This window comes from Vulpes lagopus, chromosome 13 (assembly GCF_018345385.1).
Source record: "Vulpes lagopus strain Blue_001 chromosome 13, ASM1834538v1, whole genome shotgun sequence".
In the NCBI taxonomy this organism is placed as follows: domain Eukaryota; kingdom Metazoa; phylum Chordata; class Mammalia; order Carnivora; family Canidae; genus Vulpes; species Vulpes lagopus.
The window spans coordinates 17,616,321-17,642,064 of NC_054836.1; the positions used below are offsets into that span (position 1 = coordinate 17,616,321).

General features: G+C 35.8%; 1 protein-coding gene across 3 annotated transcripts in view; it reads left to right on the forward strand.

Annotated features, from left to right (window-relative positions):
• Window positions 1–25,744, forward strand: part of ANKIB1 (ankyrin repeat and IBR domain containing 1) — a 141,715-nt gene that overhangs the window by 30,085 nt on the left and 85,886 nt on the right. For all 3 annotated transcript variants that reach the window (XM_041728312.1, XM_041728310.1, XM_041728311.1), the window contains exon 2: window positions 22,600–22,878. In XM_041728312.1, coding sequence (XP_041584246.1) covers window positions 22,691–22,878 — 188 coding nt within the window. In that variant the 5' untranslated portion in view covers window positions 22,600–22,690. The remainder of the gene's footprint in view (window positions 1–22,599; window positions 22,879–25,744) is intronic.

The following is a 25,744-nucleotide window of genomic DNA, read 5'->3' on the forward strand; positions in this document are numbered from 1 at the left end:
ATGTCTCATTGTGGTTTTAATTTGTATGTCCCTGATGATTAGTGATGTTTGAACATCCTTAATGTGTTTATTGACCATTTTGATGTCCTCTTTAGAGTAATGTCTATTTAGTTCCTCTGCCATGTTTTTTAATTGGATTGTTTAGCTTTTTGTTATTGAGCGATGTTTTGGGAATAGAAAAACAACGGATGTTTTTATTTACCTCAGTTATCAAGTAAAGAACCACGCATTTCTACTCCCTGTGTTTCTTTCTCACTAGACTATTAAAGTAGTATTGTGACATTAGAGGTTAATCAGTCACTCATCCTTCTCCCTGATGATGATCTTCAAATACCTTATTGTGAATAAAAAGACTAACATTAGCAGGAAATTGGCTCTGTCCCTTCTTTTGTTCCTTCTACTTCTCTTAGTATTGTCCTGTTTAGTAGGTATAATGCTAATAACCTTCCAGTATACAGAAATTGGATGTTTATCTGAAATTTTACCATAATTTGGGGCACTGGGGTGGCTGTCAGTTAAGTATCCGACTCTTGATTTCAGCTCAGGTCTTGATCTCAGGGTCATGAGTTTAATTAAGCTCTGTGTTGGACTCCATGGGCATGGAATCTACTTTTAAAAAATTATCATAATTTAAAACTCCTAAAATGGAAATTTGATTAAATTTTTAACATTCGCATACACTCAGTTTCAAAAGTTAAGCATCCAACTCTTGGTTTCAGCTCAAGTTGAGATCTCAGGATGGTGAGATCCAGTCCCATATCCGACTCTGAGCTCAGCACAAAGTGTGCTTAAGACTCCTCTCTCTCTCTCCTTGTGTCCCTTTCTGCCACACTCACTTATGCATGTGCTTTCTTTCTCAAATCAATCAATCAATAAATAAATAAATACCTTTTTAAAAAGAGAAGTTAGAAAACTCCTTTAGTTGATAGTATAATTTCCTAGTAGTGATGTATATTTAGTATATACTGTTTAAAGTCATAGATTTTAGGTACCATACTCGAGTATTTTTCAGTGTTATTATTTCAGATCTTTTTAGGTTTTCTTAGAACTTTCTTAAATTAGTGACAGTGTTAATTGTAAGAATTATGACCTGCATGAATTTAATCTTTTAATAGGAAAATATGAGAGAATATTAGTTTGCATAAAACAATTTACTTCTCCTTAGTCTGGAAGTTCTAGTAAGCAGAACACACTGAATTTAAATTAGAGTATCTTGACAAATGGGGACCAACCTTTTTAACAATATTGAATATAAAGCATGTTGGTTGTTCTTCCTGCATAAGTATGTGCATTTTTCTTTAAAATTAATTTTATTCAAACATTTTCAAGTGAAGTAAAATACCTCTTGAGTATAAACCATATCACACAAACATGCTAGCAGCAAACATGGGTTTGGACTGATAGTTCTATGAGTTCCCTATATATTACAGAAATCTCATGTAATGTTACTCAGATTCCTTAACTTAGTGGATGTAAAAGGTCTAACACAAATTTGTCCTGTTTTATTTGTTTATTTTTTTAGGATTTTATTTATTTATTCATGAGAGACAGAGAGAGAGAGCGAGGCAGAGACACAGGCAGAGGGAGAAGCAGGCTCCATGCAGAAGCCTGATGTGAGACTCGATCCTGGGACTGCCTTGGACCGAAGGCAGGCGCTAAACCGCTGAGCCACCCAGGGATCCCCATTTGTCCTGTTTTAAATTTTGATGTATCCCTGGCATATTTTTTTTTTGGATAATTTTGTTTGCCTTATTTTAATGCACATATGTATTCAGTTTAGTTTAAGTAACTAGTTTCTAGGACTACTTATCGTGAATTAGAAGGATGTAATGATCAGACACTAATTGCACAACTTGGGTTGGAACAGTCATTCATCATTTGTCTAGTGGTCAGATTTTGAGCTCTTTCAACTGTCCTAAAGTTATGAACCAAAAGGCAGAATAATTTTCTGGTAAAAAAAAAAAAAAGCAGGCACAAGGAGCATATATTTCTTTTTCTTAAATGCCTTCTATTTTAGACATTGTGCTAAGTACTTATACAATAACTCATGCCCATCATATGGTCAGGGAAACAAATGCAGAGAGATTAACACAAAGATTAGGATTCAAGTTGTGTTTTTGGTTTGTTTTTTTTTAAGATTTAATTTAATTTCTTAGAGTTTTTTAGGTTCACAGCAAAATTGAAAGGAAGGTACAGAGATTTCCCATATAGCTCCCTTACCAACTTACAAGACTTTCCCCATTATCAACATTACTTACCAAAGTGGTATATTTGTTACATTTGATGAATCTACATTAAAATGTAATAATCAATGTCCATAGTTACCTTAGGGTTTAACTCTTGGTGTTGTGCATTTTATGGATTTGGACAAATGTATAATGATATATATATCCATCATTATAATATACAGAGTATTTTCAGTGCCTTAAAAATTCTCTATGGTCCACCTATTCATCCCTGTCTTGCCTCAACCCTTGGCAACCATTTATCTTTGTCTCTTTAGGTTTTGCATTTTCCAGAGTAATATATAATTGAAATTGTACAGTTTGTAGCCTTTTCAGATTGGTTCTTTCACTTAGTAATGTGCACTTAAGGTTCCTCTGTGTGTTTTTATGGCTTAATGCTCATTTCTTTTTAGTGCTGAATAATATTCCATTGTCTGGAGTACTACAGTTTATCTATTCATCTGTTGAAGGGCATGGATTGTTTGCTCCTAGGTTTTTGTAATTATGAGTAAAGCTGCTATAAACATCTGTGTACAGATTTTTGTGTGGGTACTAAGGATTGTGATTACTAGATCACGTGGTAAGCATTTGTGTAGTTTTGTAAGAAACCAACGAACTGTCTTGCAGAATGTACTATTTTGCATTCTTCCCAGCAATGAATGATATTTATGTTGTTCCATATACTTGCCAGCATTAGATACTGTCAGTATTCCAGATTTTGGCCATTCTAATAGGTACATAGTGGTACCTCAGGGTTACTTTAATTTGCATTTTTTCATGACATATCATGTACATTATCTTCTAATGTACTTATTTACCATCTATATATCTTTTTTGGTGAGGTGGCTCTTAAGATCATTAGCCCATTTCTTTAAAGCAGAATTTTTTTGCAAAAAAAAAAAAAAAGAATTTTTTTGCAGATATTTAAGAGTTATTTACATGCTTTGGATAGAAATCCTTTATCAGATATATCTTTTGCAACTATTTTCTCCTAGTCTGTGGCTTGTCTTCTCGTTTTCTTGACTTTGTCTTTCACAGAGAAGGTTTTAATTTTAATGAAGTCCAGCTTATTCATTATTTCTTTCATAGATTGTACCTTTGGGATCATATCTAAGAAATCATCACTATGGCACCTGGGTAAGTCGATGACTTGAGATAATGACTTTGGCTCAGGTCATTATCTCAGCATCCTGGGATCTAGCCCAGCATCCAGCTGTCTGCTCAGCAGGGTGTCTGCTTCTCCCTGTCCCTTTCCCTCTTCTTCTGCCCCTCCACCTGCTCTCTTTCTCTCTCTCAAATAAATAAGTAAAATCTTAAAAATTTTTTTAAAAATAAAAAATCACCACTATACCTGAGTTCATCTAGGTTTTCTCCTATGCTAACTTCTAGGAGTTTTATAATTTTGAGTTTTACATTTAAAGTCAGTGATCCATTTTCAGTTGATTTTTGTGAAGGGTATAAGGTCTTTGTCTAGATTCATTTTTTTGCATATAGATGTCCAGTAGTTCCAGCACGATTTGTTGAAAAGACTATCTTTGCTCCATTGTATTGTCTTTTTCAAAGATCATTTGACTATACTTATGTGGGTTTCTTTGGAGTTGTTTTGTTCTGTTGATTTGTCTCTTTCTTGTTACACTGTCTTGATTACTGTAGCTCCCTAGTAAATCTTGAAGTTGGGTAGCATCAGTCCTCCAACTTTGTTCTTCTCCTTCAGACTCCGGTCTTTTTCCTCTCCATATAAATTTTAGAATCATTTTGTCGATATCCAGGAATAAGTTGCTGGAATTTTGATTGGGACTGGATCGAATCTTATAGGAAAGAACTGACATCTTGACAATACTGAGTCTTCCTATCCATTAATATGAAATATTTCATCATTTTAAGTTTTTTCTTTGATTTCATTAATCAGTTCTGTAGTTTTCCTCATGTAAATCTTGTATATATGTATATATATTTTTTAAATATTTTATTTATTCTTGAGAGACAGAGAGAGAGAGAGAGAGGCAGAGACACAGGCAGAGGGAGAAGCAGGCTCCGTACAGGGAGCCTGACTTGGGACTCCATCCTGGGTCTCCAGGATCACACCTGGGCTGAAGACGGCGCTAAACTGCTGAGCCACCCGAGCTGCCCAAACCTTGTATATATTTTTAGATTTATCTCTAAGTATTTCATATATTTGGATGATTATATAAGTAATATTTTTTCATTAATTTTTTTTAAAGATTTATTCATTTATTTGTTCATGACAGACATAGAGAGAAAGAGGCAGAGACACAGGCAGAGGGAGAAACAGGCTCCATGCTGGGAGCCCGATGCCGGACTTGATCCCGGGACTCCAGGACCGCACCCTGGGCCAAAGGCTGTTGCTAAACCACAGAGCCACCCAGGGATCCCCAAGTAGTATTTTTTATTTCAAATTTCACTCATTCGTTGCTGGCATATAGGAAAGCAATTGAATTTTTTCTGAGAGTGAGATAGAGAGAGATTGTGGGCACACACATGGAAGAGGGAGAGAGAGAATCTTAAGCTCAGCTCCATGCGGAGCCTGATGCAGGAATCTCATGACCCTGAGATCATGACCTAAGCTGAAATGGGTCATGACCTAAGCTGAAATCAAGAGTAGGATGCTCAGTTGACTCAGCCGCCAACGTGCCCCAGCAATTGACTTTTGTATATTAACCTTGTATTGCAACCTTGCTATAATTGCTTATTAGTTCCAGTAGTTTTTTGGTCCATTTTTTGGATTTTATGCATAAATGATCATGCCATTATGAAGAAAGATGATTTTATTTCTTTCTTCACAATCTATATACTGTTTATTTCCTTATCTTGTCTTATTTGCATTAGCTAGAACCTCCAGTATGATAATTGAAAAGTACCTGTTCTGAGCAACCTGGGTGGCTTAGCAGTTTAGTGCCACCTTCAGTCCAGGGCCTGATCCTGGAGACCCCGGATCGAGTCCCATGTCGAGCTCCCTACATGGAGCCTGCTTCTCCCTCTGCCTGTGTCTCTGCCTCTCTCTCCATCTCTCATGAATAAGTAAATAAATAAGAAAAAAAGTTTGGTTATAGCAAAAAAATTCGAAGAAAATCAGCGAAGGGAAAGATGCATGGGGCAAGCTTTCAAGAGTCCTCTCTTTATGGAGTGAAACAGAAGGCACCTATTCCTCCAGGATCAAATTGTGACATGTGTGAAATGTCTGTTAAGAAAGTTCACTAGAGACTCAGTGCCCGAGGTGTTACTGAAGACTGGTCACATTGGTACCTTTTGCCTAGCATATGCCAAAATTCCATACTCCCAGAAGAAAAGGTATTTAGCATATACTTCAGTGTTTATAGAAACAATTTAGGCACATTGAACCACTCCTATCAGTTAGACAGTGGTGTGAATGCTCATTAATTCTAAGTTTCCAGACACCTGCCAAGAGCTATTCCTTGTAAGCAGGCTTTTCTAGGGACAGGAGTCTCAAGCCTGCTATGTTAACTATTTCTACACAGTCCATCACTTTAGTACTTGGCCAAGGCATCTTGATACCTATGCCTTTAAGTTCAGAAATTAGGCTGAACCTCTAATTGGTAAATGTAATTAACCAGAAAAGTCTATCTTAGAAAGCCAAATGGGTTCTCCTTAAGTTTTTGTATTTAACTTTCTTTTTTATCTAGCCCAAGGCATCATTTAAGACACACAAATCTGACTGATAAGTTGAAGGTGACCTAGATGCCTTCTAGGACTGAAGCAATGTCCTCAATAGTCAGCATACACACAAAGAAATACATTTCTAGAGGCCATATGTAATACCCCTAGAAACAAAGAATTCACTGTTTTTAAGATACTCCCAGCAGGACATTTTCAGGCAATACAGGTTAACAGAGCCGCTAATGTGACTGCCTACTCTGGGCTCCCACCCTCGGGTTCCCCGTCCAGTCCATTATTTGGTCTCAGGACTGCCTGAAAGCAGACAGTTTTGTTTGATCATGACATCAGTTTATCTACCTGATAAGTATGGACCACATCTAGAAATATTCTACATGGAAAGTATGGGAAATAGGGCTATAAGTTTACTGGCTTGTAGTCAGGACTGTCAGGTGTGATCATAGCTCAGCAGTCATTTTGAATTCAAAATGCTCACAGCCTTTTGGAAAGGCAGCCTCTTTCAGGAAGGGAACACCTCCGAGAATAGTTCCTAGAGACAAAAATCATTGATACTCTTTCCCATGCCTCCCCAGATGCCATATTTTTGTTTTCTCTCTTTTGTTATAAAATCAGTGTCTCACTTAACAATCTTAACTTTATGTTTATTAAATTATTCCCTGTTCTCACCCAGTCTTTTATGCACAAAGATTGGCTACAAGAAAGACAAAAGCATTTTCATAGAAAAATATTTTTTTATAATATGACCAGAAAGACATGCACAGGAATTGGTCAGGAATAAATCCTTACTATTCAGAATTTTTCAAAATGGGATGATACAGCTTTTCCTCTCTTTTGGCCTGGCTAAATTTCTAGTGAGCAACCTAGAAAAGACCAATCCCCCTTTCTGGACAGCAGTGTATCTAATAATCAGAGTGCCTCACTGAGGGGTGTCTACCAGGACACCCGGAAGTGCCAGAAAGGTGATGGAATTAGAATAAGGCTATTAGTCCATTGTTGTAAATTATAACTAACTGAAAGCCTGAACACAAGTCAACAGCAGTGGGCCATCCCCCAGAGGAAGTCTTGAATCCAGTCTGTCAGTACTGAGTAGTGATGATCACATCACCTTGTGATGTCTCCTCCTCCATCTTGCAGCTTTTGGCAGGAATTGCAAGTTAGGAATGCAATTAGCTTCTGCATCAGAAATATAGAGCCGATTAGTAGCCTAATTTTAGATGGTCCCATCAGAGAATAACGTTTATTGTGGGCATGTGGATATGACCCAGACAATCCAGCTGGCATCCATTGATGTTTTCATAGTTTAGGGCCCCACAGAATGGTGTCCTAAATCTGCAGCACTCCTAGAGTCTGAATTCTGTTCATTGAGCCTCTGCTTGCTTTTAGTTCAGTGGAGCTTATGCTGAGGCTAAAGCAACCCGTATCTGACAGCTTCAGGTTTTAGCTAGGGTCAGGCTCAAGCAATTAGGGCCTGTGAATTCAGAATTCCAAAAATGCTAGTAGCTAGTCTTTTACAAAGGTAAGACTCTACAAGGCCCAATAGCTGTGTTCCAAATCCAAGCAAGAAGCAAGGCTTTTTTTATTAGCCTTTTAATCCTATCAATCTTAGAGTCCAAATTGACCCATTCAAAAATATGTACATCAGTCTGAAAAATCATCAGTGTCTAAGGATCAGAAATTTCATTTCTTTTATTTTTTTAAGATTTTATTTAGTCATCAGAGACACAGAGAGAGACAGGGAGGCAGAGACACAGAGGGAGAAGCAGGCTCCATGTAGGGAGCCTGATGCAGGATTTGATCCCAGGTCCCCAGAACCACGCCCTGGGCCAAAGGCGTCGCTAAGCTGCTGAGCCACCCAGGCTGCCCAGAAATTTCATTTCAAGAGCTCATTAGCAAGTAAAAATTGCTTTTTAAAACTCCAAAATTTTACCTACATCTAAAGATTGCTTTTCTTTTTATGTTGTCTTTTCTGCAAAGTTTCCAATAGGCAAAATCATTAGTTATGGAGATTTAGTCTGTTCCTAATATTCAAAGAGTTTAAATTTTGATTTGCTCAGCAGCAGCAGAAAAGCAAGGAAATTTTGTTCCATTACCATTTTTTCTTTGCAGCTTTTCCCAATTGAGATGATCTCTCTGGCATATGTGAAATTACAAGCATATGATATATACATCAATATTATTCTACATCCAGATATAATAGCTACAAAATACAAAGATATTTTGTGAAAATTTACCTCTTGTCTCATTAAATTATTTAAACATTACTAGAAGTAAATTTAGCATTTACATAGTTAACATTATAGGGATGTCTGTCTAGGGTGTGTGTGTGTGTGTGTGTGTGTGTGTGTGTGTGTGTGTTGAGCTAGGGGCATATCCGGAAGTGCCAGAGGATTTGGTTGCTGCTGCAGCAGCTAGGTTAAAGAAACTGTTGGGGGGATCCCTGGGTGGCGCAGCGGTTTGGCACCTGCCTTTGGCCCAGGGCGTGATCCTGGAGACCCGGGATCGAATCCCACATCGGGCTCCCGGTGCATGGAGCCTGCTTCTCCCTCCGCCTGTGTCTCTGCCTCTCTCTCTCTCTCTGTGACTATCATAAATAAATAAATTTTAAAAAAAAATTAAAAAAAAAAAAAAAAAGAAACTGTTGGAAAGCCCCGCCCTTCTCTGCCATTTTCCTCCTTTAGGTTTATCTAAAGCTTTGCTCCAGTCCTGAGAGCTGATGTAACCGTTTTTCCTCTCATTTGTAGAAGAGAACAGTACAAATTTTTGACATTTTTAGGCTATACAAAGCTTACCTTTGGGAATATCTTTAGGCCCTTTAGCCTCCATCCTGCAAGAAAGAAAAAGAGACATGTCTCAAAAAAAAAAAAAAAAAAAACACAAGAAATAACAAGTGTCAAGGATGTGGATAAAAAGGAACCCTCATACACTGGTGGGAATGTAGATAAATGCAACCACTGTGCGAAGCAGTATGGAAGTTCCTCAAAAAATTAAAAATAGAGATACCATATGATCCAGTAATTTCACTACTGGGTATTTACCCAAAGAAAATAAAAACTAATTCAAAAAGATAATATGCACCCCTATGTTTATTGCAGCATTATTTATAATAGACAGTAGATATGAAAACAATACGTGTCCATTGATAGACAAATGAGTAAAGAGGATGTGATATCTCCCTCCCTCTCTCTCTTTTTTTCTCTCTCACACACACAGGAGTATTATTCAGCCATAAAAAAGAATGAAACCTTGCTGTTTGCAACAACATGGATGGACCTAGAGGGTATGATGCTAAGTGAAATAAATCAGAGAAAGACAAATACCATATGATTTCACTTGTATTATATGGAATTTAAAAAACAAAAAGCAGAGACAAGTCATAAATGCAGAGAACAAAGTGGTGGTTGCCAGAGGAGAGAGGGTGGGAAGGTTAGGCAAAATAGGTGGTATATTAAGAGGTACAAACTTCTAGTTAAAAAATATATAAGTCATAGGAGTGAAAAGCACAGCATAGGAAATAACAGTCATTTATATGGTAATAACTTGTATGGTGACAGATGGTAACTGCACTTATGATGAGCAAGCTTAATTTATAGAATTTGTCATTCACTGTGTTGTATACCTGAAACTAATAATAACATTGTATGTTAACTATACCTTAATTAAATTTTTTTAATTATTCTTTTTAAAAAGGTGTCACCTAGGAAATACTCCTCTTCCTCCCTTTCCATGCCCACACACCTCATACCCACCCCTATTTAGCCAATAGAGACAGAAGCAACCAGAGGATCAGTTGAGCCAACTTTAATGGGGATCGGTTTGTCATTTTCATATTTCTTTTTTTTTTCATTTTCAGATTTCTTAGGCAACCTTCATCCCTCACACTGCTGAATAATCAGAGATGCCAAAGTTGCTGAAATTAAGCTATCTGCTGACAGTATTATAGCATCAGAGACTGAAATCTTTATTTTTCAGCACTATGTGAAATTATGTTTATTTTTCAGCACTATGTAAAATTCTGAATTCAAAGTACAAAAAGTAGTTGTGAAGGGGAAGTTAGAGAATATCACATTAACATTTTAAATAGTTGGAAAGTCAAGTATATGAAAGTGGAATATTACCTAAGAAAAATTTCAGCTATCTGAAAAATTTACTCACATGGAGAGTTCTGAGTTCTGTGATCATTACAGATAATTATGTTTTAATAGGAAATAGAAAAGGAGGAGTAATGTCTTATAGAGTAGTTACATCCCAGGTTTGGACAATTTTCCACTTGTGTATCTCACACTGTTTTCAGTGTTCACCGGCTAGTTTGGCAAAAAGAGGCAGTCAGGTGCTGCCCTTGGCAGCAGTGTTCATGTCTTCCTTTTCTGACTGCAGCATACTTTTCCACACTGAAAGCTATATGGACATAAACGATATCCAAGAGCAGCCAGAGTGTATTGGATTATCTCCTTTTCCTTGGTTAACTGAGAAACCTCAGGCAGCCAAATTGCCACATAGAGGTTTTTTAGTACTATGGTGATAATATCTTTGTGGTTTTTGTAGCCATTGTGTTTTGAATGCTGCCGTATTAAGATACTGTAATAAATCAAAATGAATTTTTAATTCAGGAATGCCTATTACAGAGAAGTTGCCTTCTTTGTTGAAAGATTCTTCTCCGCTCAGATCATTTTCATAATACTACTGTCTAACACTCCTAAGTTTTCACGTAAACTAGAGGTATTCATGAACTTCTGGGAAGCCACCAAGGGTAAAGCCACGTTTGACTTTGACGTAATATGCAATTCAAGCTCTTAAACCAGACTTCATTTTAAGCAACATTTCAAGACTTAAGACCTCTTGTGTCCTGCCAAAGATAGGGGTATATATGTGTGTATGCACATTTGCAATGATTTCCAGTGTGAGATTCTATTTTCTAGCTTTGTACTCAATTCTAAATCCCTTTCACTTAGTACTTGTAAGTGCAGTTACATAGGAGAGACCTTTATTAATATTGGCACTGACCTATGAATGTAATGAAAATAGAATTAACCTTGGTTCAAAAGATAGTTGAAAAAAACAGTTTTTAAACTTGCCAATAGACACCTGATAAATGATAAAGTCTAGACTACCAGTTATATATCATTCCTGGTATAGAACATAGAGTTGGTGACATTTTTCTTGAGGTTTCACTGTTAAAAAGAATGAGTATTGAGTAAAGGCAGCAGCTGAATCTTTACAAATGGCTTACAGATCCTGATAGAGGAAGGGAGATAAAATTTATTGAGTACCCAGGATCGTGGGATTGAGCCCCCACATTGGGCTCTGCTCTCAGCAGAAAGTCTTCTTGAGAAGTCTCTCTCTCTCCTCCCTCCTTCACCCTCTCTCTCTCTAAAATAGCTCTTAAAAAAAAAAATTTATTGAGTACCTACCATGCAACAGGCACTGTATTATATATAAATAATCATGACAATCCTGCAGGGTAGGTGACCTTATGCCTATTTTATAGATGAGGAAATTAAGATATATAGAGATTAAGGGATTTGTGCTAGAAACTAGGGAATAGTAAATACAGGATTCTAACCCAATTGTTCTATGCTGTATTCCTTCCATCAAATCAGCAGTTGACAAACCTACAGCCCATAGACCAAACCTTCCTGTCTGTTTTCTTAAATGAACTTTTATTAGAACACAACCATACCTGTTCTAGTATGTATTGCCTGTGGCTTTCAAGCTACAACAGCAGAATTGTCTAGTTGCAACAAAGATCAAATGAATCACAAAGCCTAAAATATCTAGTGTCTGGTCCTTTAAAGAAAAAGTTTGGTATGGGTAGAAATATAAGGAAACCAACTTTTGAACAGTCGGAAGGAGGAACTACCCAATCAAGTCTGCCAGTAAAGGTTAGAAAGCCTTCTTAGTTGTGGTGCCTTGTTAACATCCAATTGGATAAACATTTGTGCCAGGCACAGGAATAGGCCCTTAGCAATAAGGAGAAAGCAAACACATGATTAAGGCCTTTGAAGCCTATAGTTGATTAAATTTAGAGGACAAACAGGTAAAGTAAGTAGACTACAGTGATGATCACTATGGTGGAGTGAACAAGAATTCCCTGAGAGATCAAGAAAGACTCCAGAGAAGAGGTGATACTTGAGTTGGACTTCAAAGATAAGACATTTCGCAGTTGTGAAGGATGAGGTATTTGGCAAGTATGAAGGGGAATCCATACCTTCCAAGTTAACAGACCAGTGAGGACAAAGGCACAGAAGCTTACATGTATGTCTCAGAGAAGAATAAACAGTCTATAGCCAGAGTATATAGAATTTCTGGAAAGGAATATGGTTAGAGTTGAAGTTATCAAAGTAAGTTGGGATTAAACTGTATAAGGACTAATATTCCAGGCTAGGAAATATTGTCTGTGTATTGTGTTTCACGCATAGTATACAGTGATCCTTGAATTAAGTGATATTTGTCAATTTGTGCATATGTGTAGCTGTGTGTTAGGATGTGTGTGTTACATTTGGAAATTTTAAAAGATCCATTAAAGCAAGCCAGTCATCAAAAATTGGAACCCAAAGGGGCACGTGGGTGGCTTAGTTGGCAGAGCATGTGACTCGATCTCCAGGTCATGAGCTCAAGCCCCATGTTGGGCATAGAGATTACTTTAAAAAAAATTGGAACTGAAAGGACTGTTTAGACCTCAGGCTCAGACCTGAACATCTGAGATGTTCACTAATTCCACAAGCCCTTAAGTTAATCATAACATACCAGAATTGTAAAGGGAGCTTAGGAACCCTACATACACATATATATATACTCAGTTATCCATTCAACAAATGCCTGATACTACTACTCCTGGGGCTGGATATGATAGTGAAACAAACAAAGGCTGCCTACACGAAATTGTTTTAGTGGAGGAGAGAGAAAAGAAGTAAATCATTATTTTATCATTACATACATTTTATGAAGAAAAGATGAGCAGGGATAAAGTATTAAAAGTGGCCAAGAAAGGGCTCTTTGAGGAAGATCATTTCCAGCTAAGAGAAGAGCAAATGAACAGGGCCCAAGGCCAGAGCATGCTTGTAGGAAAAACTAGAAGGCAGACAGTGTGCAAATAGAGCAACACCCTAAGGGGAAAAGAAGCAGGAGCTAGGGAAGAGAGAGAACAGCTGAGGCCAGAATACACAGGGCCTTAACAGTCCATTTGACCAGGGAGAAAATGAGAACTGACGTCATTTATAGATAGGGCCACATAATAAGTTAGTAGCAAGGCCGAGATTGGTATGATCGTGGTAGTAATAGGATTAAGATCAAGGAATATATGTTGAGGAGTGAAGGGTGCTTAGAGACCAGCTGCTGCTGTGAGTAGTAACCTTACAGGAAGATGTAAGATTCCACAGTAGCTTTTCACTAGCTTGACATATTTCTGAAGGCCTTCTTTATTGTGTCATTTGGTCGATCAAATTCAGCCTTTTTATCTCAAGTCAATGTCCTAAGGAACTATGGCAGTTTCCTTTGACTGCAGTACGTTCTATTCTTACTGCTAGTTGCTAAAATCTTCATGGATTTTTTTTTTAATGGCAGTTCTCCAATCTTTGCCATCCCAGTTCTTAAAAGAATAAAAGGAGAACCTTAAGTCATGTTAATTTTTAATAATCGTGTTTTCTTGGCATCATCTTTTGGGACAACCTGTATCTCATTAAATGCCCATGATAATCTAACATATGAAGTTTGAAAAATACAAATACATTTCATATAGGATTTCAATGATCATCTTATGGTCAATTTCAGGATAGGCTTTTTAGGTTATCTAATGTGGAAAGCATTTACTTACAAGCCATTAAAGCTCTTATGGTTAAATCTAGGAAGTGTACTCTGATAGGATTTAAATGTAGTCCTATTTCTGTGATTTTATTAGTTTAATTAGTAAAAATTCAGTACTACAAACATTCTTCATATAGAAAAATATAAGGTATTCTTTATGGTGTGCTTTATAGTGGAATAAAGGATATGTTGTATCAATTATTCCTTATGAGTTATGGAACTTTATGTACATTATTACATTTAATCTTTACAATGGCCCTCAGAAATAAATATCATTTTCTTAACAAAATGGATGTTGTCATTAACAGACTTGTCAAGATCCTAGGTCTGTCTAGCTTAAAAGCTTTTTCAATTCACTACACCATTGCATTTAATCAGTCTGTCAGAGCAAACGGGGTATATACATAACACTGAATTACACTGGCCAAGTTTAAAGTCAAAATAATTATCATACTGGTATCACATAAAATCTTTCTATCATTTCAGAAGTGGGAAATACCATTAAGAACTGTGATGATCTAAAATTAAGTTGAAAGCTGAAGCCAGATTTAGGACAGGAATCTAAGGGTCTGGTCCTACCTAGCTATTAAGCCTTACCTCAGCTTTTTTCCTTATGCAAATCCCCAACTCACTGTTTTTAAAAGCACTTTTATGGTATAGCCTTAGTTATGCTCTTCCTAAGATTTTGAGTATAATCTGTTATTTGTAGGAAACCATTGAAGATTTTATAGAAGGTAAATCCAAAAGACTTGACTACCACTGCCCCTTCGCCTGCATACTTCTCTGATCACATCCTTAACCCTGTATCACCGAAGCTAACTAACTCTATACCTTAAGCTCTAGAAGAGAGCAAGACATGCTTTTTTCCTTATTCCCCTCTAAAAGAAATGTTTTAACATCATAGAATCTTTAGAGATACAGTTGGGCCCCTAGGGTTTGTACATTTTAGTACAAAGTGGCAGGAATGTAATGAATTTAGGCAGCTAGTCTTAACCTTTTTTTCCTTTCTTTCTCTGCCTCTTCTCACCATCAGAGAAATCTAGGCTAGAGGAGCCAGTAGACCTTGTGTTTTACACATAGCATAGCTTAAATACTCTGGGTTAAGAGACTGCATAAGGATTAGAAGTTTGGTACCAAAATTAGTAATAAATAGCATTGATTTTCTTAGAGTGTCCTTTCTACTCATTTCCCAGTGGGGAATGGGTTTTCAAGGATTTGGGAATTTAGGACATTGTTCCTATTTTATTCCTTTTGTTATTTTATTGGATAATTAATAACCCATACTGCCCTGTTTACACTCTTTAAAGGTTTCTTTCAGGAAATACTATTCAAAATATATCTATAATGCAAATACTTTTCATCACCTCAATTTGTACCATCCTGGCATATGAAACTGTAATTTGTTAACTAGATTACTCTAGTATCCTCCAGATTAGTCTCCCTATTTCTATCTGTGCCTTCCTGTGTTCTCAACACAGTAGCTAGGAGAATTTTTTTTTCACTTTTTTATTTTAAACCAATCTTAGACTTACAGAAATGTTGCAAAAATAAGACAGAGGGGGCACCTGGGTGGCTCAGTTGATTAAGCATATGACTAGATTTAGACTCAGGTCATGATCTCAGGATCCTGGGATCAAGCCCCACATTGGAACCCTCACTCGGCAGGGAGTCTACTTGTCTCCCTCTCCCTCTGCTCGCTCGCTCTCTCTCAAATAAATCTTCAAAAAAAAAAAAAAAAAGTAGGACAGGGAATTCCTGCCTACCCTTCACCCAGCTTGATGTAATGTAAACATCTTGTATAATCATAATTATCAAAGCTAAGAAATTAACATTGGTAAAATATTAACCTATTATATACTTTATTTGGTTTTTACCAGTTTTCCATTTATGACTTTGTTTTCTGTTCTAGAATTCAATCTCTGATGTCATGTGGCATTTAGTTCTCACATTTCCTTAAATCACCCCTAATCTGTGAATATTTGTACAGTCCCTTCTCATGTTTTGTGGCCTTGACACTTTTGAAGAGTGCTGGCCAGTTACTTTGTAGATTGTCACTCAATTTGAGTTTATCTGATACTTTCGTATATTTAGGTCGATGTTATGCACTTTTTCACAAGAATACTACAGTAGTAATGTGCTTTTTTTAGTGTACTAAGTCAGGGGAAATGATGTCAATATGTTATTGGTGGTATTAATCTTAATCCCTTGGTTAAGGTGGTATTTCCCATGTTTCTTCATTGTAAAATTGCCACTTTTCACTTTGATTATTATTAAATATCTTCCCTGAGATATTTATATACTCTATACAAATAATTCTGTTTTTCCTAACTTTCGCTAAAAAAAATCAATCTACCCGGTATGATAAAACAAGAAAAAGAAAAGGCAAGTAGGTGTTAAAGAAAGATATAAAACTTCCCCTCTTCATAGAAGACATTGAGCCTACTTTAGATGAAATATCTACCAAAAAACTCCTAGAATAGATTAATTTAGCAAATTTATAGTTTACAAGGTCTAATATATGAATTCAGTTGTATTTCTATATACTAGAAATGAACAATAGAAACTTAAAAATTTTTATAGTACCATTCATAATAGCACTCCCCCAAAATAAATATGTATATATTTAACAAAATACGTATGCCATTTTTATGATACAACCAATTTACAAAATGCTGAAAAGACAAAGTAGACATAAATAAATTTTTTTTAAGATTTTGTTTATTTATTCATGAGAGGCAGAGGGACAAGCAGGCTCCATGCAGGGAGCCTGATGTGGGACTCAATCCCGGGACTCTGGGGTCATGCTCTGAGCCAAAGACAGACGCTGAAACCATTGAGCCACCCAGGTGTCCCAGACATAAATAAATTGACAGAAATATCATGTGCGTGGATCAGGACACTCAATATTGTTAAGATGTCAGTTCTTCTGGTAATCAAGATAATACAGTATTGCTGAAAGAATAGGCACACAGAAAAAGAAACAAGATAGAGTCCAGAATTGGATGCACACAAATATAGTCAAATATAGTCAACTATTTTTTTTTTTAGTCAACTATTTTTTTAACTGAAGTATTACTGATATACAATATTATATTAATTTTAGGTGTACAGCATAATGAATCAGTATTTGATCACCACAGTAAGTCTAATTAACATCCATCACCATACATACAAAGTTTCTCTTCTTATGATGAGAACTTTTTAAGATTTGCTCTCATACCAATTTTCAAATATACAATACAGTATTGCTAACTTAGTGATGTACATTACATCCCCATGACTTACTTATTTTATAACTGGAAGTTTGTACCTTTTGATTCCCTTCACTCATTTTGCCTATCCCCTATACCCTGCCCTTGACAATCACCAGTCTGTTGTCTATACCTATGAGCTGTGTTTTTGTTTGGTTTGTTGATTTTTAAGATTTCACATATAAGAGAGATCATACAGTATCTTTCTCTGACTTATTAAACTTAGCATAATGCCCTTAAGGTCCAACCATTTGTCACAAATGGCAAGACTTCATTTTTTTATACGGCTGAATGATATTCCAGTATATATATATACACACACACACACATATATACTTATGTATATATTTATATATATATGTCATTTTCCTTATGTATTCATCCATTAGTGGATACTTGGTTGTTTTCATATTTTGGTTATTGTAAATAGTGCTGCATGAGTGCATGAATCTTTTCAAGTTAGTGTATTTGTTTTCTTTTGGATAAATATCCAGAATTGCTGGATCATACAGTAGTTCTATTTTTAATTTTTGAGGAGCCACCTTAGTGGTTTCCCTAATGGCTACATCAATTTGCATTCCCACCAACACTATCCAGGGGCTTCCTTTCTTCACATCCTCACCAACACTTGTTATTTCTTGTCTTTATAATAGCCATTCTAACATCTAAGGTGATGACGCCTTATGTTTTTTATTTGTATTTTCATGATGATTAGTGATGCTGACCCATCTTTTCATGTACCTGTTGACCATATATCTGTATGTCTTTGGAAAAATGTCTGTCCAGATCCTCTGTTCATCTTTGAATGGATTGCTTTTTGTTACTGAGTTGATTGAATTCTTTATATATTTTGGATATTAGCCCCTTATCAGATAAATGATTTGCAAATATTTTCTTTCCATTTTGTAGGTTGCCTTTTCATTTTGTTGATGGTTTCCTTTGTTGTGTAGAAGCTGTTTAGTTTGATATCCCACTTGTTTATTTTTGCTTTTGTTGCCTTGCTTTTGGTGTCTATGCCAAAAATCATCGTTAAGAGTGATACCGAGGAGCTTGCCACCTGTTTTTTTCTAGGAGCTTTATGGTTTTCAGGTTTTACATTCACATCTTTAATCCATTTTTTTTTTAAAGATTTTATTTATTTATTCATGAGAGACACAGAGAGAGAGAGGCAGGGACACAGGCAGAGGGAGAATCAGGCTCCATGCAGGGAGCCAGATGTGGGACTCGATCCCGGGTCTCCAGGATCACACCCTGGACTGAAGGTGGTGCTAAACCTCTGAGCGACAGGGGTGGGTGGTGGATGCCCTCTTTAATTCATTTTGATTTAATTTTTGTGGATAGGGAAGCCCCGGTGGCTCAGTGGTTTAGTGCTGCCTTCAGCCCTGGGTTCGAGTTAAGAGAAGCTACAGACTAGAAGAAATATTTGCAAATCACATTTATCACAAGACTTTTTTTTTTACAGAATATATAAGGAACTCAAATTCAACAGTAATCCATCTTAAAAACTGTTGAGACATTTTAGGGCGGCCCCGGGTGGCTCAGCAGATTAGCTCCGCCTTCAGCCCAGGGCATGATCCTGGAGACCCGGGACTGAGTCCCATGGCAGGCTCCCTGCATGGAGCTGGCCTCTCCCTCTGCCTGTGTCTCTGCCTCTCTCTCTCTCTCTCTCTCTCTCTCTCTCTCTCATAAATAAATAAATAAATAAATCTTAAAAAAAAAAACGGTTGAGACATTTTAGATATACAATCAAGATACACTCGTGGCAAGTAAGTATATCAAAGCGTGATTCATATCATTAATCGTTAGGAAATATCTAAGAAATATCTTTAATATTAATATTAAAACCATTATGTGGTACCACAGTACATCCATTAGGATGGCTACCATATGGGATAAAAAGGGAAGAAAACTCCCAACAAACTGATAATTCCAGATGTTGACCGAGATACAGAGCAACTGTAACTCTCATACATGGCAGATAGGAATGAATTGGTACATCTGCTCTGGAAAGCAGTTTTAGTAGCTTCTTCATGAAGTTAAACAAATGACTTAAATATCCCAGCAATTCCATTCCTGGACATTTGCCCAAGAGAAATTAAAGCATACATCCACATAAAACTTGTATGTGAATGTTATGATAGCTTTATTAACAGTTGTCAAAACCTGGAAATAACCAACCTGTCTTTTAATATGTGAATAGGTAAACAGTGGTACACCCATGCAATGGAATACTAGTCAGCAATAAAAATGATCAAACTATTGATTCATATATCGATATCGATAAACTATGAATGCATTTTTCTAAAAATGCTAAAGCCTGAAAGATGTAGCTTAAAACATGTAATGGCTCATTGTTGCATGTAGAATAAAATCACATCCTTACAATGTTTATCTTTCTACTCCCACTAGAATATATAAACCCCATAGGTTCAATGATATTTTTTTGTTCATACATATTTGTCAACTGAAGAAAGATATTGATACTGCTGGTTTACAGACAAGAAAACAAAAGTTACTTGTTAACATAAAAACAGAATTTGAGCACAAGTCTTTCCAACTCCAACACTTTTCCTTGCCATCACACTGTGTGCCAGTACCTTTGGCTTAGTGCAATTTCAAAACTAATCTGTGGTCCTCAACTCTGATCTGCATGTTGTAATCAAGTGGGAGGTTTTTTAAGATTCCCTTTCTGGTCCTTAGACCAGATGAAATCACCTCTCCAGGTTATTCTGATGCATAGTGATGAATGAAAATAACTAAAGATTAATAGTGCTTGTTGAATTAGAGAATGAAGACAGTTCTTGGATTTCAACCTACAGTGGAATGGGGTTGGGACTTACTGTTTGAATGAACTTACTACTTGTTTCTTCTGGCTAAGAGATGTTTAGTTGTAGATTTATAATTGCTATTCTTATCAGTAGTGCAGACAGTTGCAGAAGGATGAATTAGAAGTAGATGGTCGATGTGTATAACAAGTTTTCTTAAAAAAAAAAAACAAGTTTTCTTCTAGATAGATGAAGAATGGGAACCAATTATATCATTTAGGTCAATAACTTCAATCTATGATTATGACTTTAAAAATAATTTACTTCTGTAAATTCTGAAGTACAGAGAACTTCTAAAACAGAAGTTAAGAGCATGTTATTTCTGAAGAACTGCATATTCTATAAAAGATTTCTGGGAGTAGTTTATTAATTTGGGTGCACTTGAAATTTTTTTCAGATTATTAACCTGTGAAAAGGGAAGTTAAAAGACAAAGATTTAAAGCAAGAGTTATAGAACTCTTCATAATTAAAAGTTAATCAGAAATTAAGGAATGCTTTCTAGAGACCATTGATAGGCTACATTTTTCTTACTTTTTTCATTAAATAACTTATCAAGTACTATAGTTTACCACTTTTCCTGTAAAACTTAAAAGCCCCAAATAAGGAATTGTTTTCACGCCTTTGCTAGTCCTTCACCTGCCTCATGAAGCTCTGTATATTAATTTATCTTAGAGTTGGGGAATTATTACTTACCAGTTTGATTCAAACAAAGAGGGAACAGTCACCTCAGGTTATACTAGCTGTGTATATGAAAAAGTTAAAGGACACATCTGGCAAATTTCTAGGTGAGACTTGTAAGGATCATCTGAGAGAATGGAGCTATGATTTTTAAATGATGCATTTCCTGCTGATTTTCAGGCTTATTGAACTCAAATTTTAAAAATGAAACAGACTTGAAAGTAACTGAGAACCACAAAAAGGTTTCTAGATGCCATTATGCCTTTCACCATGAGTGACAGCACATTTAGAGTATTATTGATTTTTTTTAAAGTGTCTTGTTATTTTAAATAAATACCCCAAGATATCATTGCTTTATTAGATATTTCTTTTTTCACATCTTGGATAGAATTTACTTTTCTTATAGAGCACTTGCTTAAGTCTTTAGTATATTATGATAAGTGTAAGACTGTCAGAGGGAGGGATCTTCTTCTCTCATTCTAGATGAAATGATAAAGGAATAGTACTTTAGTCTACAGATTTCAGCAACCCTCTGAAAAATTTTTAAAAATTTAAATTATGTAGTGATCCAATGTATGTATATACATATTTATACTGTGTATATTATGCATAAAACACATACTTACATACATTATAAATAGGGTGGTTATTTGACAAAATGCCAACTGTAGTTCTTTCAGTTATCTTTTGTCTTTCTTTACTCATTCTATTATACATAGGTATTTGCATATTTAAGGTAAAAATGTCAATAACAAAGAAGCCTTAAAACACTCAAATGGCGACCTCATTAAATATAGATGTGGGCCGGAATATACACTGCTTTAGAAAGTCAGTAGTTAACACCTATCACTAAAATAGGTTTAGCAGATGTCTTACCCTGCCTGTTCATCTTCATCTCCATACTCAGATATAATCACTTGGCTAGAGGGAGTTACGAGTTTATTATACAGTGGTGTGTGCACATTGAAATCGCTCAAGTAGTTGAAGTACCAGTGCCCTTGTGCCACCCCTTAGAAACTGATTTAATTACTCTGGAGTATAGCTTGGCTAATGGGACTCTTGAAGTTCTCCAGGTTAATCAAGCCAAGGAAGGATGAGAACCTCTGTTTGATAGGAAACTTAAAAAAAAAAAAAAAAAAACTCATTTGTTTTTCAGTCTGTTAATTTGTATTCTGTTCAAACTATTACTACCCTGTACAAAACTTGTGTTGAACAGGTATATATTATTTTCAACTGTATTTTTTTTTTCAACTGTATTCTTAAAGTTCTGTTTTAATGCCCAGTCTGCCACTGCCACTAGGTAACATTGGGTAACATGATGGATTGATTCTTATTCTATCTCTATCTTTTTCTCTCTCCATTCTGTTTTCTATGCTGTCCCAGTCATTAATTTTCTAAAGCATAAAATAATTATATCACTGCCATGCATAAAAGCCTTTAATTATCCATTCTTTACACATTAAAGTATGAGTTTCTTAGTTGGCCCCTATTTATTTTCAGTTCTATCTTCTGTTAGTTCAACATTAGAGATCCTGAACTCCATCTGTACTTACCATTCCTTGAATAGTCCTTTCATTTCATACCTGCCTTCACATATGTTATTTCCTTTATCACTAATTTTTGTCATAATTCAAGAGTAGATTCAGAAACATTTATTGGAATGGAGCAAAATTAGCATACATTGAACATACTGGCCAAGGACTGTTGGAGGTTTTTTTACTGTAACTTAACACCTATTCTGAAGTTCACATATGAGCAAAATTTCCTAGGTTTTTCACTCTCTCACAAATTGGCTGAATCTATTTTATGCATAATTTAGACAGATTTAAGTGTATTCAACCATGAAATTCAGTCAAGTTATTTCCTGCCCGTGTGAAAAGGAAAATTGAAAGGCTCATATATGTAGGTAACTTTCATAGTACAAAGTACAGCCTGTGAAACCTTAACAGTCTCTGTGTGGGTAAATGTTACAGTTTAACAAGAAGTTAATTTGGGCAGTGTTAAAATTTTGAGTTTTTTTGGTCTATTAAGATAAACTTAGTAAAATGTAATTTAGTCTGTTCCCTTATGTGTGCTTCCTAGGTCTTATTAGTATTCCTAACTGTGTTTATTTAGGATACTGTTTTATAGTTGATGTTTTACAATATAATGTTTTTCTTCCATTAGAATGTGAAACATGTTGCAGAAACATTCAAGAAGTGGCTGAAGGGGGAAGGAAAAAAGTGCCACTGCCTATCAGAAAAAAACAGAGGAAAACATGGGAAATACAACCACCAAATTCCGTAAAGCACTCATCAATGGTGACGAAAACCTGGCCTGCCAAATTTATGAAAACAACCCTCAACTGAAAGAATCTCTTGATCCAAATACATCTTATGGGGAGCCCTACCAGCACAATACTCCATTACACTATGCTGCTAGACATGGAATGAATAGAATACTGGGGTAAGTATTACTGTAAACCAATTAATAAATTCGTGAAAGGGAAAAAAGACCTTGATCTTTGAAAATATGCATGTTATATGGTATTATAGTGGATTAAACTTTTTTTTAAAGATTTATTTATTTTAGAGAGCACGAACACAAGCAAGCAAGTGAGGGTAGAGTAGAGCCTGTCCCAACATGGGGCTCTCCCAACATGGGGCTCTAGCTCACAGTCCTGAGATCAAGACCTCAGCTGAAACCAAGAGTTGGATGCTTAACTGACTGTGCCACCCAGGCACCCTAGTGAATTAAACTTTCTAAAACTGATTATGCTAAGTTATTAAGTAAAATTTTTTAAATTATGCCTAAATTAGACAAAGTTTTAATAGGTTGGTTCACATATTCTTGTGGCTATAAATATATCTTAATCCTCGGTATGTTTCATAGTGTGATATCTTGGTAATAGTTTAGTGTTTAATTTACCACATTTCAATTCCAGAAAAGTACTTACAGCTATCAAAAAATTGCAGGGAATGGTGCCTACATCAAAGTTTTCAGCTCTAATTAGCTAGTTTAAATTGAAAAAATATGCATTTGCCTTATCTAGTCATAATCAGATTTGAGTTTCCTTCCTTTTAATGGGGTTCATTTACTTGAAAAGACTTCTTCTAAAAGCAAAACATTTCCTTAAAACCAAAAATACTAAGAAACTTAAAATCTCCAACAAGAAAGAATTAGTGACAGCAAACACATTTATGTGAAGATTCTTACCATATTACATGAGAAATAAATTTTATATTTGCTAGTTTATAAAGTGAGAGAAGCAGAGGGTAGTTCAAAAACAAATTTAGTGTTTTTAGAAGTAGATTATGCAGTTATGAAAGTCTGATGCAGAGGAGGACTTTACTTACATAGTGAAATAAAATTCATAAAGCAGTATTCAAAGCTCTTTAGAACTTGATAAAAAAGTTTCAACCTATTTTATATTTCTTTTAATACAAATTGTTGTTCAAATTAAGCTGTTCTTTTTGGTTTCTTTGAAACGTCATGTGTGCTTTGTCCTGTGCATGCTGTTCTCTCTGCTAGGAGTCCCCTCCCCAACTCCTCTCAGCTTTCTCTTTCTTATCTAAGTCTTAACCTTCCTTCAAAGCCCTGTACAGGATTTATCTATCTTATTATTAGCCTGTCCCAACCCAAAGGAATGTCAATCTTTTTTTTTAACTTCTGTGGGATTTTTTTGTATGTATTACTTATTTGGTATATACTACGTATCATTGTACTTTAAAATTTTGTATATTTCTCTCCACCTCAGTTAATACTTTTTTTAAAGTACTTTTTTAATGTAAAAATTTAACTTTTGTACTTCTAGCATCTAGCATAATATCGAACACAAAGTTAATAACAGTTTTGTAAATCATTGCGCAAGAAAATACTTTAGGATCAGGATTTGTGAACAAAAAAATTCCATGAATGAATTAAGTCATCAGACCCATGACTTTATCAAGTAGGCATCTCTGTAACTTTTCTTTTTATTAAAAATAAAATAGGTAATTATTGGCTTAGTGTTTCCATAACCTCTCCTATTTGCATTTATCTTTTGTTTTCATTTCTCTAAAGATACCTACTTAGAAGCCACCTCCAACTCATCTTGTTTGAAATTTTGTATTTTTCCCCCCAATTGGGTTTTCCCTACATTAACGATACTAACATGCTGTGCTAAGATAACGGCAAATATTTTGAGTGCTTATTGTTTTCTAGGCACTATTAACAGTGTCTACATACATTCTCTCATATAATCCTCATTACAACTCTGGAGGTAGTTTACTCTGCATTTTAGAGGTGAGAAAACTGAAGCACAGAAAGATTAAGCAACTTGTCAGATCTCTAGCAGCTTATAAGTGACAAAGCTAATTGCCCAAATTGATGAATGTAAGCTTTAGGCTTTTTAACCACTGTGATAGCCTCTTATCTTTATAGTCAGATAAACTTATGTATTGGGACTGTGTAAACCACTTACTAGCAAGGCAAGTTATTTCATCACTCTGGGCTTAAGTTCCCTTATCTATAATATAGATATCTGTTACATACAGCTTGTGGGACAATTAATTAATGTGTTATATATCTATCATGCTGCCTAGGACACAGTATGTTCTCAAAAATGTTATTACTTCTCATTTCTGTAATCCTAAACATCTTCAAATCATCCTTGACTTACTCTTCTCCCTTACCTAACCTGCTACTAATACAAAGTTCACTAAGTATTATCTCTGGAATTCATTTCTTTGCATTCCCATTGCCCCAAACTTAGCTCACTCTTCTCAACCTGTGCTTGATTTTCAACATTAAAAATATCTGATTCCTAAGTGTTCTTTTTGCAAGTCTTTTCCTCTCATATTCTCTTGTCCAGATTAATCTTGCTCAATTATATACTTTTTAATGTTTTTTCCATTGTGGTAAAACTGTAACAATACCCTATTGTCTGCTTTATTCTGTTTGGCTTCCAAAGCTCCCTTGACCTTGCCCTCATTCTACCCAGTCAGCCCGATTTCTCATTACTCTCAAACAAGCTCCTATAGTGAGGCTGGTTGACTTCTTCTGTGCTCTCCCCATTTTTAGAAATGCCACCACCTTAGAGCTTTATTTGTGTTGCTCCTTGATTCTCAAATGTCTTCTTTCTCTTCTAATTGCCTCTCCTTTAAGTCCTAACTTGGTTTCTGCTTTGTTCATGAATTTACCTCTAACTACTCTGACCTGCAGTATTTTTTGTTTTCTGAAATCCTACAACTTAGATTTTAAACCGTCTTATTAGGGATCCCTGGGTGGCGCAGCGGTTTAGAGCCTGCCTTTGGCCCAGGGTGCGATCCTGGAGACCCGGGATCGAATCCCA